Genomic DNA, 15,546 nt, shown 5'->3' with positions numbered 1-15,546 from the left:
AAGAGAGGGAAGTAATGAGCGAGAAAGAATTCAGGAAGTGTGTTACACCTGCTCCCGTTTCAACACGGGAGTAGTGCACACTTTCTGGGTGAAGTCTTTAGGAGTGTAGCATGTGATGGCAGCCTCAAGAGGCTGCACATGGTAATGCCTACATTAAGCAGCTCAGCTCACGACTTGCGTGCTTCTCGGAAGACGAAGCGAGTTGGGTTTCAGAGCCTCGCGGATCTGAGTCGGCCGCTGCCGAGGCAGCTAGCCGTCTCAGGTTCGGGGGATCTCTTATGGATCCGGAAGAGGAGCCGGAGATGAGCGCTGCTCTATCTCTTGCTCTCTCTTCCGGGTTTGGCTCTCTGCTGGATTTTGGAGCTCTTCCTTTCGCCATGGAAAGCCAAAAGGGGAAGAAAAACACACACACACACAAAAATAATAGTAATAATTTCTCTCTGACTCCAAGGAGCCAGAAGGATGTGCTAAAAACTGAGAGCAGCGTATAAAGAGCTGCTTGAAGTGATTACTAAGGCTGGATGAGCCTTTTTCTCCCCAGTGAAAGTAAATCCCTCACAGAAACTTGCAGAAACTTCCCTGTCTTCCAGAAGTACATGACAAAATATCAGGCTTCTGGGGGAAAACCATGCATAAGCCATATTTATAACCCCACGATGTTGGATTATTCAGCCATTGTGGGTAATGAACGGCATGGATATTTAGGTGTGCTTCAGGTGGAGGAGGCACTTGCGAGCTACCTCTCTCCATCGACGGCAGGTAATGCATCCCAACCACCGCATAAGGCCGCCGTGGCATTGGTGGGCAAGCCTATGCAGTAGTAGTCTTGCTTGTGGGTCACTGCAGACAATGACAGTGTTGCAGGCCTACCAAGCAGACCTGATGAGTGAGCTCGACATATGGCGGCATTCAAAAAAGCCAGTTCCTTCCCTGTTGTCTCAAGCTCACCCGGGCATCCACGAATGGAGCCTGGGCCAGCACTAGTGCGAGGGAGACCCAGGAGGTGAGTATGGCAGCCCTCCAACCCCCGCAGACAGCCAGGACAATGAGGCCATAGAAAATGTACCCCATTCCCTAAGGGAGGGAGGTTTTTACAGCCATTATTTCCTGGTCCACAAAAAAGATGGGAGTATGCAGCCAATTTTAGATCCGTGTCATCTGAACCATACTCTTCGGACATACAGGTTCAAGATGCTGACGCTCAAACTTATCGTGCCACAGAGAGGACTGGTTTGTGGCGATAGATCTAAAAGGTGCATATTTCCACATAGAAATATCGCTAGCTTTATCCCTTCACACTTTCACAAAGTGCATGGATGTCACTCTGGCTCCATTGTGACTCCAGGGCATCTGTGTACCAAACTACCTGGAGGACTGGATAAGTCTAGCACGATCCAGGAAACTGGTGGTTTGACATCGAGATGTTGTTCTCGCCCAGATGAAGAGCTTGGGCTCAGGTTGAATCTCAGAAAAGTATGCTTTCCCCAGTGCAGTGGACAACTTTTCTAGGGGTTATAATGATTCTACAACGATGATGGCATGTCTATCCCCTATCAACACTGAGCAAGATAAAGCTGGATCTTGGGAGACTATTGGCGTTTATGGGCCTATTGCACAGGAGACCGTTCAATGGTGGCTGAGAAATTGGGGGTTTTGTCCTTGGACGAAACCTCTCAGAATAATCAGTGTCACGTGGCGACGCCTACGTGCTCTGAGAATTTGAGTGTCCCCGGTTTCTAGCCTTGGGTCACACTCTAGGGGTGTCTCCTTAGCGCAAGACGGTAATGAGAGACACCTCCCTCATGGGCTGGAGCGCAGTCTTAGAAAGCTCTCCAGCTCACGGTCTCGGGTGCGGCCCTTATGTGGAGCAGGGTGGCTCCATCCACAAGTGTTGGAGTCCATGCGGCGAGGTTTGGCCAAGCGGGATGGCATGTGTTCGCCTCTGAGGAGACGAACACATGGCCCGCTGTGGTTCGCCCTCACTCCTCCCGCACAATTAGGGCTGGACGCCATGGTGCACATGTGACCGAGGTCAAATCTGTACGCTGTTCACTCACTCTGCTCCCACAAGTTCTAGCGAGAGTTCGCCAAGACAGTCTATGTCTGCTGCTAGTAGCACCTTACTGGCCAGCTCGAATATGGTTCTGAGAGATAATATCCCTGTGAGATGTGAGATGGCACTCCTTGGGAGATTCCCATCTGCAGGGATCCACTGTAGACACAGTGAACTGCGCAATAGCTACAGTCCTGGAGTTCTTACAAGAACATTTCTCCACCAGACATCAGTATTAACTCAAGAGATCTGGAAATAGAAAGAATTAACAACATTAAATTCCACAAATAAAGTTATGTGTAATAAAGTGTAATAATGTCTACTGGCAGTATCTTGTCCCTTTTAGCACATATTATCTCCTTGATGGGTGGAATGGTAGCACAGTGGATACCATTGTTGTCTTACAGCTCCTGAGCTAGGCTTACTGTCTCTGCCTTCCCCATATTTTTCCCCATATTCATGTAGGTTTACTCCAAGTTCTCCAGTTTCCTCCCAGCCTCTTAGAACATACCAAGGTGGATTGGATACACAGACCTGTATTCCCAGGTGTATTCAACTCTGACTAGAATAAGGCAGTAACTGAAGATGAGGTAATAAATATCTTGTAAATAAGGTAAACTGACTATACTCTCAACTGTACAATGCAATATGGATATTGATAGCTCAGCCATTCAGTAGTTTATCCGTGTTCTTTTGGACACTGCATGACCCCCACTTTCTATGTATTTCAGAGGACTCATTTGCAGCCACTTGCTGCTGGTGTTGGGATGCATGGCAAGGAAAAATCTATAACATGCTTATTTTTGGGTTTAATTAACTTTTAATTGGTTACTGTGAAGATGTCTGCTTTCATTACTGGTTTCTGCTTGGCTTTGGAGAATAACAATGGATGCTCACATCAAGGACCTCCTAGAAACATTAATTCAAGAAAAGTGAAAGTGATATGAAAAAAAGAAAAAATGTATTGACAAAGGAAAGTGGTGAACAGTGTGCATCAGGACAATTCATTTTTTAGTTTCATGCAGGCAGGGGCAGGCAATAAAAGCTTGTGGGACAAAATAAAGGTCATGTTGATTGACATGTTACTAGATACTCAGGTAACACTGTGAGGTGCATTTTCCATGTTCGACTGTTTACCATTCATTCATCTCTTCAATTATTATCCATCCTGGATAATGCATCACATCCTCTCCATGCCCAACAGCAGAGCACCATCCTAGCAAGGAACAGTACAGGAGCTCATTTTTACCAACAGTGATCTTCCTGTACAACAATTCTTCAATGTGCTGGGATATTATTATGCATTAGAGTCTATTCTTAGGATAAGTTCATTGGACATATGCTTAATACACCAGTATTGCAGTAACACTGACTACGTTTACATGGACAGCAGTAATCTAATTATTGACCTTATTCTGAATAAGATTATATTGTGATTAAGGTGTTTACATGAGACGATGACCGCATACTTACCTACTATATAGTACGCAAGATACATGTATTTCGCCTATTATAGGCCTATAGTAGGTAAGTACGCGGTTTGGGACGCAGTCGTGCTCTCTTGTTTGCCGTAAAACAGTTGAGCACTGCTGTGTGTGATCGTGTCCGTCACAAAATGCGGTGAAAACGCTCACATGACGTTAATAATGTGATTAAGGTGATTACATGTCTGTAATACACGTCGACAATGCAACTAAAACAGGAGCACTCCACATGTCTTAATTCGATTTGTGTTTACTTTAAGTATGACCTTAATCGGATTAAGGTAATTAAAAATTGCTGTTCACAGAGTAGTTTCTTAATCAGAGTATTGTCTTAATCAGGGTTAATATTGGATTATTGTTGTCCATGTAAACGTACTGACTTTCACATTCACTCAGATGACTAGTGTATATAAAGTGTATATAAATGTATTCACTTTATATCCTACATGATATTTTTATAATTTCTCACCAAATATGTTTTTATTTTTATTATTGTGAATATTCTTGCTTGAACACTGTAGTGTTTAGATCGATACTGTAATCTGTCTTCAGTAAATGCTTTATCCTGGTCATGGTCACAGTGGTTTTGGGAAACAAACAACTATGTTCATTAGAAAATATGGCAGAGAGGTGCAACAACTGTGAGGGTGGGTGTAACTGTTAATAAAAAAAAAATAAATAAAAAAAAAAACAGTCCCAGGCATCACTCTAGTGAACAGCTCAACGAGGTTGAAGACGTGTTTTCACTTCTGCTTTACCCGAATAGCGTTAAAATGAAGCACCTTATGAACCTGGCTTATAACTCACTAACTCACTCAGATTTATTGGACTAAGGTTAAGATCCTCATATTGTGATTGGTCTAGTTTGATATGGGGAGGTTGGATAATGCAATTATTACCAGTCACTAATTATTTACAGCCTGCATGTGCATGTGTCTGGAGAAATTATAGCTTATTTTACCTTTTATAAAATGACCAATGGAAATAACCCAATCCAAATTGACATTTTGGTCAATGTTACATGTTGGAAAAGAGGATTTTGTGCTTTTTTATCAGTAGAAACACAACTATCAACTTGCACCAAAAGCTAAACAAAACCAAGTATTGGCTGAGCTTAAAATGCAGAAAAATTAAATATAGATGGAATTCGAATGAAGCAGTGGTGGCTCAGTGGTTAAAGGCTCTGGGATACTAATCAAAAGGTCAGGAGTTCAAGCTCCAGCCAAGCTACCACTGTTGGGCCCTTGAGCAAGGCCCTTAACTCTCAATTGCTCAGTTGTATAAATGAGATAAATGTAAGTCATTCTGGATAAGGATGTCTGCCAAATGCTGTAAATGTAATTTTAAAAAAAGAATTTGTCAGAGAAGCAACACTTAAGGGGGTTCTGTTAAATTAAATTAGCACAGGTATAGCCTACAGACATGTTATGGTCATGTGACCTACTAACAACAAGAAGTTATAATAAAGATCAGAGCAATCGGTATGTATGCATGGAATATTTGACATCCATATGCAGATCATGGATGACACTGTTATTTATACAGAGATTGCTTATCTCATGCAAATTATGAGAGTATAATTACTACAGACATCCTCCACATTGTCTGGAAAGCATACCCCATCTGAATTTTTGTGTTCATTTTTGTTCAAAGTAGGGAAGCCATGACCAAAGGTTTTGAAGAATCTACACTTTTGCACTTACTATTTGTTTGTATATGATGTAAAATGGCTGAAATATTTCCTGTACAATTGCAGGCCATCCGAGGTTTTTTTTTTTTTTTGTAGACTAATTGCCTTACTATGTCATCTGGGTAACACGAATGATTTACTACACTCATTAACCAACTGCATACAGCCAAGACAGTTTCTCACATTATGCATGCAGAGCTGTCAATCATCTATATACAGAAAATACTTAACTACTTTATTTATTCTGATTTTACTTTCGTTATAATATGGTTGTTATAAACAAGCCAAATTCGACATTTGAACAAGGACACGCTTCAATTTTCGTGTCTATAAATATTAAGCCCAAACCGGAGATGAGCACAAGGAAAACTATGCTTTGAGCTAGGCTTTCATAGCGAGTTGTAAAAGGGACAATGTCATCACCAGTCCTACAGTTATTCAGATATTTCATCTGACAAACATCCTAAAGAGATTTTATACCTTAATTAACAGAGGAATCCCAACAGTTTAGAGGTACTTTATTGAACATTGTGTCTTGTTTTCTGATGCTATAAAATACAATTCAATCTTTTATTATTTAATAATGATTTTTAGGGCCTTGAATATAGGAGTCTCCATTTACAAAGGCCATGTCATGGACCAAATGCAAACTCTTACAAATACTTAGACTTAAATTTGGAGAAAGTGTGTGGGCATGTTTTATGTATTGGTGGGGACCCACCAAAGTTTTGACTTTTGTCAGGACATTTGGCTGGTCCTCATGAGGAAAATGACTTCTTTACAGAAACTGCAGCCTTTATTTATAAACCTTAAAGAGTCAAGTTTTCAATATGGCTTCTGAGGTCAAGGTTAGGGTTTGATTTAGGTCTAACCCATGTTGAATATTAAGAAAAGTCTACACAACCCTGTGAAAATTGCAGGTTGTTTTATGTAAAAAATTAAACCAAGATAAGTCATGCCAGATCTTTTTTCTCCTTTAATGAGATAACAACCAAAAACTTTAAGTGAAACACAAATAGAAACATTTTAGGAAAATGAAAAAAGAAGAAAAAAAAAAAAAAAAAAAAAAAAAGTACAGTAACCTGTTTGCACAAGTATGCACACTTTTTTATAACAGGGCATGGGACTGTGCTCAGAATTAAGTCCAGTGGGTTTTTGTTGTCATTCCACTATATAGCTTGTGTACATTGGAACAAAATTGTTTCTTCAGGACCATGATGCAACACGGAACAGTACATAAGACTACATAAAGTGCGAATACACAACAGTGAGAGACGAGTGCAAACAATAAAAGACAGAACAAAATGATAAATACAGAGGACAGTAAATACACAGAACTATAGATAAACAGAATAGGACTGTAAACATGGACTGTAACTGTAAGGTATATTGTAGCAGCACTAGTAAAACGATATCTATTTTGCCACAAAACCTGCAGGCCTCTGTTAGACAGCTGAAGATGATTTCACCTTTCACCTTCTAGCACGATAATGACACAAAGCATCAAATCCAAGTCAACTGAGAAATGACTTCAGAAGAAATCAGTGTTTTAGAATGGTCTAATCAGAGCCCAGATCTAAATCCCATCAAAACTTGTGGAGTAACTTGAAGAGGGCTGTGCACAGGAGATTCCATCCCAATTTGATAGGAGCCTTTTTGCAAGGAAGAGTGGAATAAAATTGGCAAATCAAGACAAATCAAGATATACTTGTTAACTAGACTCCCACCCAAAAAACACATAAGCTGTATTACAATACAAGCAAAAGGTGCTTTAACAAAATATTAGTTAAGGGGTGTGCACACTTTTGCAACCAGGTTATTGTACTGCACGTAATTTCTTTCCCCTAAAATGTTTGTTTGCTTTTCACTTGAATTTTGTTGCTATATCATTTTAGTTGGAAAAATCTCAGACATGATTTATTTGTTTTATTTTTTACATCACAAATACCTGCCAATTTAATATTCCTTTTTTATCTCATTATATCTACTGTAGCATTATTTAACTGCATAATTAATTGTCAGTGGATGGTACTCACAAAGATATTAAGACGTATTGCATTTTATGGGATCGTGACAAATGTCCTCGCATGGTAAATAACGTGCATTTGGTTACTGAGGTTATGGTGAGGGTTATGTTTAGGGGAAGACACGTAGCATGAATTAGTAAGCATGATGCAAGTGGAAGTCCTTACAAAGCTAAATAAATGAGTAAGTGAATGAATGAGTGAGTGAGTGAGGGTGTGCGCTCTCTGCCTTACTGTATAATTCATGGCAGTAGGCAGTCTCACGGTCTGGTGCAGAGCTTATCAGGGAAACGCAGTGGCTCTTTTGCCTGCTTGCCAACGAGCTGTTTTTAAGTACATGCACTAAAAACAATACCAAATGAATAGTCCTGCCAGTCTTTTGTCTTAAAATCCTTAAAGAACAATGCCGTTAAATCCTCGCCATGCTGCAGAGGAAGCTGTCCTGTTTTCGTATGTGGGAAAGAAGAGGCTTTATGTACACTATATGTACATAGATTTAAAGTCAATACTGCTCTCATAAACCTTTGCCTGGTTGAGAGAGAGAGTCAGAGAACAGGTGCTATACACATGTCAGTGTTTAACCCAGTGCACCTGTGTAGTTACTGCGGGCAGTCAGGGATGCTGCTGCTGTTATTGATCATTCCACTGAGGATTCTATGTGAACCAGTCATTACTTCTATGGACCAAACAGATTCATTGGGTTGCTGATTGAACACTTGTTCTTTGGACCTCCGACCTATGTCTAGAAGTAGGAATTTAATGAATGGACTCATCCAAGGAGCTTCATCAGGTCTGCTTTAGTTCATCTCCATCATCTCGTATCTGAGTGGCGAAACATGTTCAAGATTCTACTACAAGTCCAGTCACCTTAGTTTACTACCACTACACATTTCAAAATAAAGCTAGATAACCTTCCTTTGTAGTGCCATGTATTAAATAAGGAATAAAACACTTCAGGATGTGCTGTTATAAGAAAATAATCAATGACAGAATGACATTATGTGTTACTACGCCAATTATTGATTATTTACCAAACAGCATGTGCCAAAGTGTTTTAATACCTCTTCTAAACCACACCAATTTAGTCAGTCACAAGTTATTTCCTGTTATCGCTTATAACTACAAACACTTGTTCCCTCACGTTGTTTTAAAGTAAATAAAAGAAAAATAATGCAGCTTGTTACCAGGAAAGTATAAAACCTTCCCAGGTTGCAAAGCTTTAAAGCTTTACTGTTGATTGTTAGAATGCTCCGACACTTGAGCCTCCTTCCAAAAAAGTTAAATAAACATCTCCTTACAGAAACCATACTAAGAATTATAAGTTTTTCTTTGTTAAATAACAAAATATTTCTTTCTGTGCTTATTAGAATCCGATTATGTAGCATATCCACCATACAAGTCCCTGTGAATGATCTATTACAATAGAAAGTAGAATAAGTGCATTAATATGAATATGTGAATTGCTGTGCCACTGGGACTATTGTCAGAGCTGCTGTTCTAGAAAATTAATCAACAACCTTAGGGAATTTAACAAGTTCTGTGAAATAAAGAGAATTATTGTGATCTGTGATATTATTCATGGAAACATCTGAATGGGTGATCCTTTGCATTTGCATCCTTATCTCTGTGTGTGTGTGTGTGTGTGTGTGTGTGTGTGTGTGTGTGTGTGTGTGTGTGTATATATATACAGGCTATGGATTCTGACCTGGGAGTGAATGGGCAGGTACGTTACAGGCTGCTCAGCCATGCTGACCTCTTCCGAATCAGCACCGATGGAAGCATCTGGACAGTGGTGGCTCTAGACAGGGAGCAGAGAGAGCATTATGAGCTGGTCGTGGAGGTGTCGGATGCAGCACTGGACCCCCGCAGAGCCTCCATCAAACTCTCCATCACAGTGCTGGATATAAATGATAACAGCCCAGTGTTCTCCCAGACATCCTACAGCATAATTCTGCCTGAGAACAGCCCACCAGACATGGCTATCCTAAACCTTACTGTGAGCTTCAAACACATACACACACACACACACACACACACACATACATTTCATCACAGAAACACCTGTACACCTGCTCCATCAATAATCCAATCAGACAACCAGGTTTCAGCAGCACAGTCTAAACTTCAATTGTTCAGTTTGGGTGAGTCTGTGTAGCCTCCCACTGTAGCCTCAGATTCCTGTTCTTGGCTGACAGAAGCACATGCCGATGTGGTCTTCTGCTGTTGTAGCCCATCCACCTCAGTGTTGTGCATTCTGATATGCTTTTCCGCTCACCACAGTTGTAAAAAATGGTGATCAGCAGTTACTGAAATACTCAAACCAGCCCATCTGGCACCAACAAAAAAAATCAAAGATAATAATCAATAATCACCAAGTCACCAAGGTTAAAGGTTAAGGTTAAAGTCACCAAGATTGCACTTTCCCCCATTCAGCTCTTGACCTGTATCTGCATGTTTTTATACATTGCTCTGCTGCCACATTGTTGAATTGGCCGATTGAATAATTGCATAAATGAGCAGAGGTGTTTTTATCAAAGTGGTCAGTGGGTGTATATTTAGGACCTGAACTATTTCCCCTGTAGCATGTACACAGAGTTAGATCATTAAGAGCTGCTAATGATCACAGACAGTACTGTTTGAAAGCGGCCGATGAAATTATGCCTGTTCTTGGACTGCTGATAGGAGCGTCAGATCTGTGAACATTGTAAAGCTTTAAGATCAAAGCCCTCCTTGGGCAGACAGGTCAGATAAGGTAATAAAGTACATTTAAAAAAAAAAAAAAAAAAAAAAAAAGGGAAGACGAAAAAGAAAAATGCATTCCAGGATCAAATGTCAACAAGTCGATATTGGAGAGAAGCAGTGTAGGCAGCTGTCGATTTTACCTTAAAGCTTCAAATCAATTTTATTGTTCTTCTGTCTATTAAAGCTTTTTGCTGTCCTCCATGCTACATTTAGTGACTTTAGAGTTTTAACATCTTTTTCAAAAGGGACCACTTGGAGTTTGTATTCTTTCATGATATTACACATTTTGTATTCATTTTATACTGTACATGAACACTAGAATGCTAGTAATCAGCTAATATCTGATACTGATCCAATACTGTCAGACAATCAGACTCTTTTCAAGATTTTGTTGTTAGGGTATGAGAAATGTCACAGCCATGATAGTAATATGCTTCAGATCTACCTAACTGTGCGCTAGGATCTAAAACAATGTGAAAAAAAAATTTCAAATCCTATCTGATACCAATCCAGCATTTCAGGTAAGTATCAGATCAAGGTACGTCCCTAGAAATGAGAATTCGAAATGACTTTGTAACAAGAGATCCTACTTCATGTAAGACAGGCAGTATTTCAGCTATTCTCTTCAACAGTGTGTGGAATATCTCTGCTTGTTATCTCATTACCTCATCATCACATACCCGTTGTTCTCAAATGTTTTCTCATCTGAGAGCATGAATCTGGTTTTATCAGCCGAAGGCTATCACAGGTGTGTAATTACTAGAATCCCCAGGTGTATATGGACTGCGTGTGTGTGAGGGCTGCTTCTTACACTGCCGTGACAAAATTATCATTCCATCAGTGACAGACCTCTAATGACACGAGCTGGGAGGCCTTGCAGACAGCCTTATCTCTCTCAGAGATTAGTGCCCATTCTGTCTATGTCCTGCTCTCCTACACATGCACACACCATTGTCAGAGCTGCACTTTCCATCTGAATCTATGAGCACAATGGGATTTGTTTCTGCTTGTTCTATTATTTCAAAGTCAGGGTCACATTTAAAAATATATATATTTTCAGTGACATGCACATTTTTATGCAACTCATATGGCTTTTTTTTTCTATTTTGATTGTGTTTGCTATATGTAGTACCTCAGTATTAGGATGTCTCATAAAAAAGCTGAATGCCATAATAAGAAATAAAACATTAAAATTAAGGACCAAAAAAATAAGAATCTAGATTGTTGTGATTAGAATTTAACAGATGGGCTATGATACTATAAATACTAAGTTTACTATGATTATTTAGTGCAAAACACTATGTTCAACAATAAAAGTACTGAAAAATGAATAGCATTTGTTATATACAGTGTTGATATACACGTTACTTCATAAAAGTAATGAATTACTAATTACATCATCAATTACATGTACTTGCATTACAAATAATATAAACTGGCTTAACAATAAGAGGTACTACTTATTGATAGTGTTTTTTTTGTTAGTTTGGCAATAGTGTTTTTCCCCAGGACATAACTTACATTTGTTCTTCTCTACATGTGTGAAAAAATGAAGTAATGGGAATTTTCCATTTAGCAAAACTTAGGCATGAATACTCATTAAACAAAGACAGAAACACTCTTAACTCTGGCATGGCATGGCATGGCATAAACACTCTTAACAAGATATACGCAAAGGAACAGGAAAACAGACAGAGCATGGCAATATCACAACCTGGCACCATTATTCATTCCGTTGTCTTCTTCTCCTCATCCTTTTGCCATTAGACCTTTCTCTACTTTACTTTAATGTGCAGCCACACGAGGGGTTTAAATAACCAGTCACCATTCTCTTAATTGCCAACAGCTGGCAACACTTGACACAGTTTTTGCGTCCATGCCCACTTCAAGCACGTGCGCACTCTGAAGCCGCTCGTGCACGTTGTCGCCACAGCGCCATCTGCCGGCGAGATCGTGACAATGCCTGTTTTTGACCACGCTATTGTCTCATGATTTGGGTTTGTCTGCCTGCCTCTCTTTATTAAAAGCTCTTATTTGCACTTGCATCCGTCCTAACCTCCATTACATTAATTACGTGACAGCAACGAACCAGCTGAAATCCATAAGTTATTATAGCACCTATCTGTGCAAATTGTGCAAATTAATATCAGCTGGATTAGTAAATTGATGGTCTATAAAAAGGCGTTTCATTACCAAAGTGTCACACAAGAAACATCTCATGATAGGTAAAATCAAAGAGCTCTCCCAAGACCTTTGCAACCTTATTGTTGCAAAACATATTGACAGACATATTTCAGACATATTTCAAAACTTCTGAATCCTACAGTAAGCACCATTGGGGCCATTATATTATATTAAGTGGAAGCAACATCACTCCGTCATCAACCAGCCACACCCAGGAGCTCCCAGAATAGTCCACTCAAAAAGAGCTCCAGTAACACTTGGAGGCAGCAGGTGCCATCATTACAGAGAAAACATTAGGCATTGCACTCCACTGCTCATGCTCACCCCAGAGGACTCCATTATTAAAGAAAATACAAGTCAAAGGTCATTTAAAGTTTGCTACAACTCATTTGGACAAGCCTATGGAATACTGGTAGAGTGTAGTCTGGTCAGAAGAGAGCAAAATTTAACTGAATTGGTGATTTAAAGAAATGGTGCTGCACATCTCCCTCAAAACACTATACCAACAGTGAAGTTTGGAGGTGGAAACATCATGGTGATGGTGTGGGGCTGTTTTTCATCGCATGGTACTGGCAGACTTCATATAATTGAAGGAATGATGTATGGAGCCCTTTACTGGGAGATTCTTGAGAAGAATCTGCTGCCATCCACCAGGAGACGTGGGTGGACCTTCTAGCAGGACAGCGATCCAAAGCATACAGTAAAGGAAACTCTCAATTGGTTTCAGAGAAAAAAAAAATCAAGGTGTTAGAATGGCCCAGTCAATCATTCATTTATCAGTATTTAATAGTACTGTGTCTAATTTTATTGTTCTTTAATATGAAGTTGGCTCACCGTGAAAGTTCTGAAAATTATGTGAGGACAAAATACCCTTCCCTATGGTGAAATTATGAGACATGTTCTACTATATACTGTGTAGTTATGAAAACTGCAGGTTTGCCTGAGATGAAATTGGTGTCTTATAGTATTTTATAGCACATTGAAGTATTTGAAAATTAATTCAAGACACACAAACACACTGATTGTGTAAGAACAACTACTATGTATTTGCATCTCATTTAACGTGTAATAAATAAAATAGAAGAAATATAATCATGAAAATTACATCGATCTTTATATCCATCTTTATTTATGGCCTACAGACAGTTTTTCCCGCTATGTCTATTAAACTGGCTCCTTATCTACATAATATGATATCTGCAGAAAACCTAGGAAAGTTTAGAAAGTTAATAAGATGATTTCTCATTCATATTTATCATCGATTTGAGGAAATATATTTCAGTTTTCTTAAAGTAGAGGTGTCAAAGCATGTTATAGGGAGAAAAACCCAATTTTGGTGGAAGCCCATTTTTTTTCATCATTTTGGGATGAAAACATCTTGACATTTGGCAGATTTCCCAGATCACCACACATATACCCAACAGTTCATATTTAAATTCCCTGCTTTTCAGATTCTCTTGTGTTGTACATGCTTATTGAACAGTTCACTCTCTTACTTAATTTAGGCTCTAGATGCAGACCCCAACTCGAACATCACCTACCGTATCAGGACACCAGAGGCCAGGAAACTCTTTGAGCTAAACCCTGTTACAGGAGAACTGAAGGTGCTGCACACACTGGACTTTGAGAAGCTCTCTCCTGAGGAGACCACGCAAACCTTTGTATTGGAGGCAGTGGACAGCGATGGCAGTATGCCCCCCGGTTTAGCTACTGTTACAGTCACGATAACGGTAAGCCAATGCTTTAACTCCAGACTCAGCACTGTCCATTCAGAAGACAAGTTGTCTGCATAATTGATTCAAAATTCCCCAAAACAGTTAATGCCCAAGTCTCAGTAGTCTCTTGTTTCAGTGGATAATTTCACGTGGATCCTGTAGATTTGTATCTAAGAACTGATGCTCTAATCATAAAGACTGTTCTTTACTTATCCCAGGACTATTTGTTCATACTGAACATTCTTTAAGTACTTAAACGTAGTACTATTTGACTTTATAGCATACAGTTGTAACAGAGTAATGATTTACACCGATCAGCCATAACATTAAAACCACTGACAGGTAAAGTGAATAACAGTAATTATCTTGTTACTACAGCACCTGTGAAGTGGTGGGATATATTAGGCAGCAAGTGAACAGTCAGTCAGTTCTCAAAGTTGGTACTTTGGATGCAGGAAAAATTGGCAAGTTTAAGGACCTCAGCAACTTAAACAAGGACCAAATTGTGGTTTTAATGTTATGAATGATCTGTATATAATCCTGCATAAGGAGTTTTTGCCATTGTTAGACTTTTGCCTTGTTACGACATTTACTTTCTCTAAACAGTCAAGTTTGATCGACTTCTCGGCACTCTGCCAAGGCCTGCGAGGAGCCCTGGCGGGGCTGATCCGAGGACCTCACTAAACCATCCGATCGGTAGTAGCGACGGGTGGTGTGTACAAAGGGCAGGGACTTAATCAGTGTGGGCTTATGAACCGCGCTTACTGGGATTTATTGCAATCCCCAGTCCCAATCACGAATCGGGTTCAGCGGATTACCCGACACTCTACCCGCGTAGGGTAGGCACATGCTGGTCTGACCATTTTGGCGTGCGTGCAGCCACGGACATCTAAGGGCATCACAGAACTGTTATAGCTCCATCTCGCGTGGCTGAACACCACTTGTCCCTCTAAGAAGTTGGACATCATCTGCGAGGGGCCGTGTAACTATTTATCATATCAGAATCTCATTCGTTATCGGAATTAACCAGACAAATCGCTCCACCAACTAAGAACTCCTTGCACCACCACCCAAAGAATCGAGAAAGAGCTATCAATCTGTCAATCCTTCTCATCTTGTTCATTATGGATCTAAATGTATATGCTGTATATATCTATTGTTAAACAAGCTATTAAATCATGAATCGATATATTTTTTTAAGAGAGTAGATTATTTCCCCTATTGTGTACATTATCCAGCCCTAATGCACATTGTTTACAAGTGTTTACAAGTGTTTACAAGTGGCCATTCATTTTTACAAAATTCTCTCAGCACTGTGGCTTCCCGATGCTGAAGGATTCTGGAGATGAGACATCAGACCCATGATGAATGCCAATTAGCCTTCAGTGAAGGGCAGCTGCCAGGTTTAGTACCAGTGACTGAAAGAGAACACTGTTGTGATATTTTTCAAGTGGATTGATATTCCTAAAGTCTCGCAATTTCTTTAATCTCGGCGACCAATAAGGCTCACTCCCTCAGCCATAAATAAGATTAGGCTTTTTTTTTTTTTTTTAATTGCCCATGATTTTTCACATTTTCCTCACATGAAGTGATTTTTTTTTGTTTTGGCTGCCATCTGTTTGGCTTGTGTTCATGTCACAGGAGCTCCTTTTCA

The 15,546-nt window shown here is 39.7% G+C and overlaps 1 protein-coding gene across 1 annotated transcript in view; it reads left to right on the top strand.

Annotated features, from left to right (window-relative positions):
- pcdh15b (protocadherin-related 15b) overlaps positions 1–15,546 on the top strand; it is a 226,517-nt gene that overhangs the window by 128,087 nt on the left and 82,884 nt on the right. Inside the window, exons 20-21 of the mRNA XM_017482601.3 lie at positions 8,942–9,247; positions 13,683–13,907. Coding sequence (XP_017338090.1) covers positions 8,942–9,247; positions 13,683–13,907 — 531 coding nt within the window. The remainder of the gene's footprint in view (positions 1–8,941; positions 9,248–13,682; positions 13,908–15,546) is intronic.

The sequence above is a fragment of the Ictalurus punctatus genome, chromosome 13 (assembly GCF_001660625.3).
Source record: "Ictalurus punctatus breed USDA103 chromosome 13, Coco_2.0, whole genome shotgun sequence".
In the NCBI taxonomy this organism is placed as follows: domain Eukaryota; kingdom Metazoa; phylum Chordata; class Actinopteri; order Siluriformes; family Ictaluridae; genus Ictalurus; species Ictalurus punctatus.
Note: the sequence above shows the minus strand (reverse complement) of the source record. Positions and strands in the feature narration are given on the sequence as shown.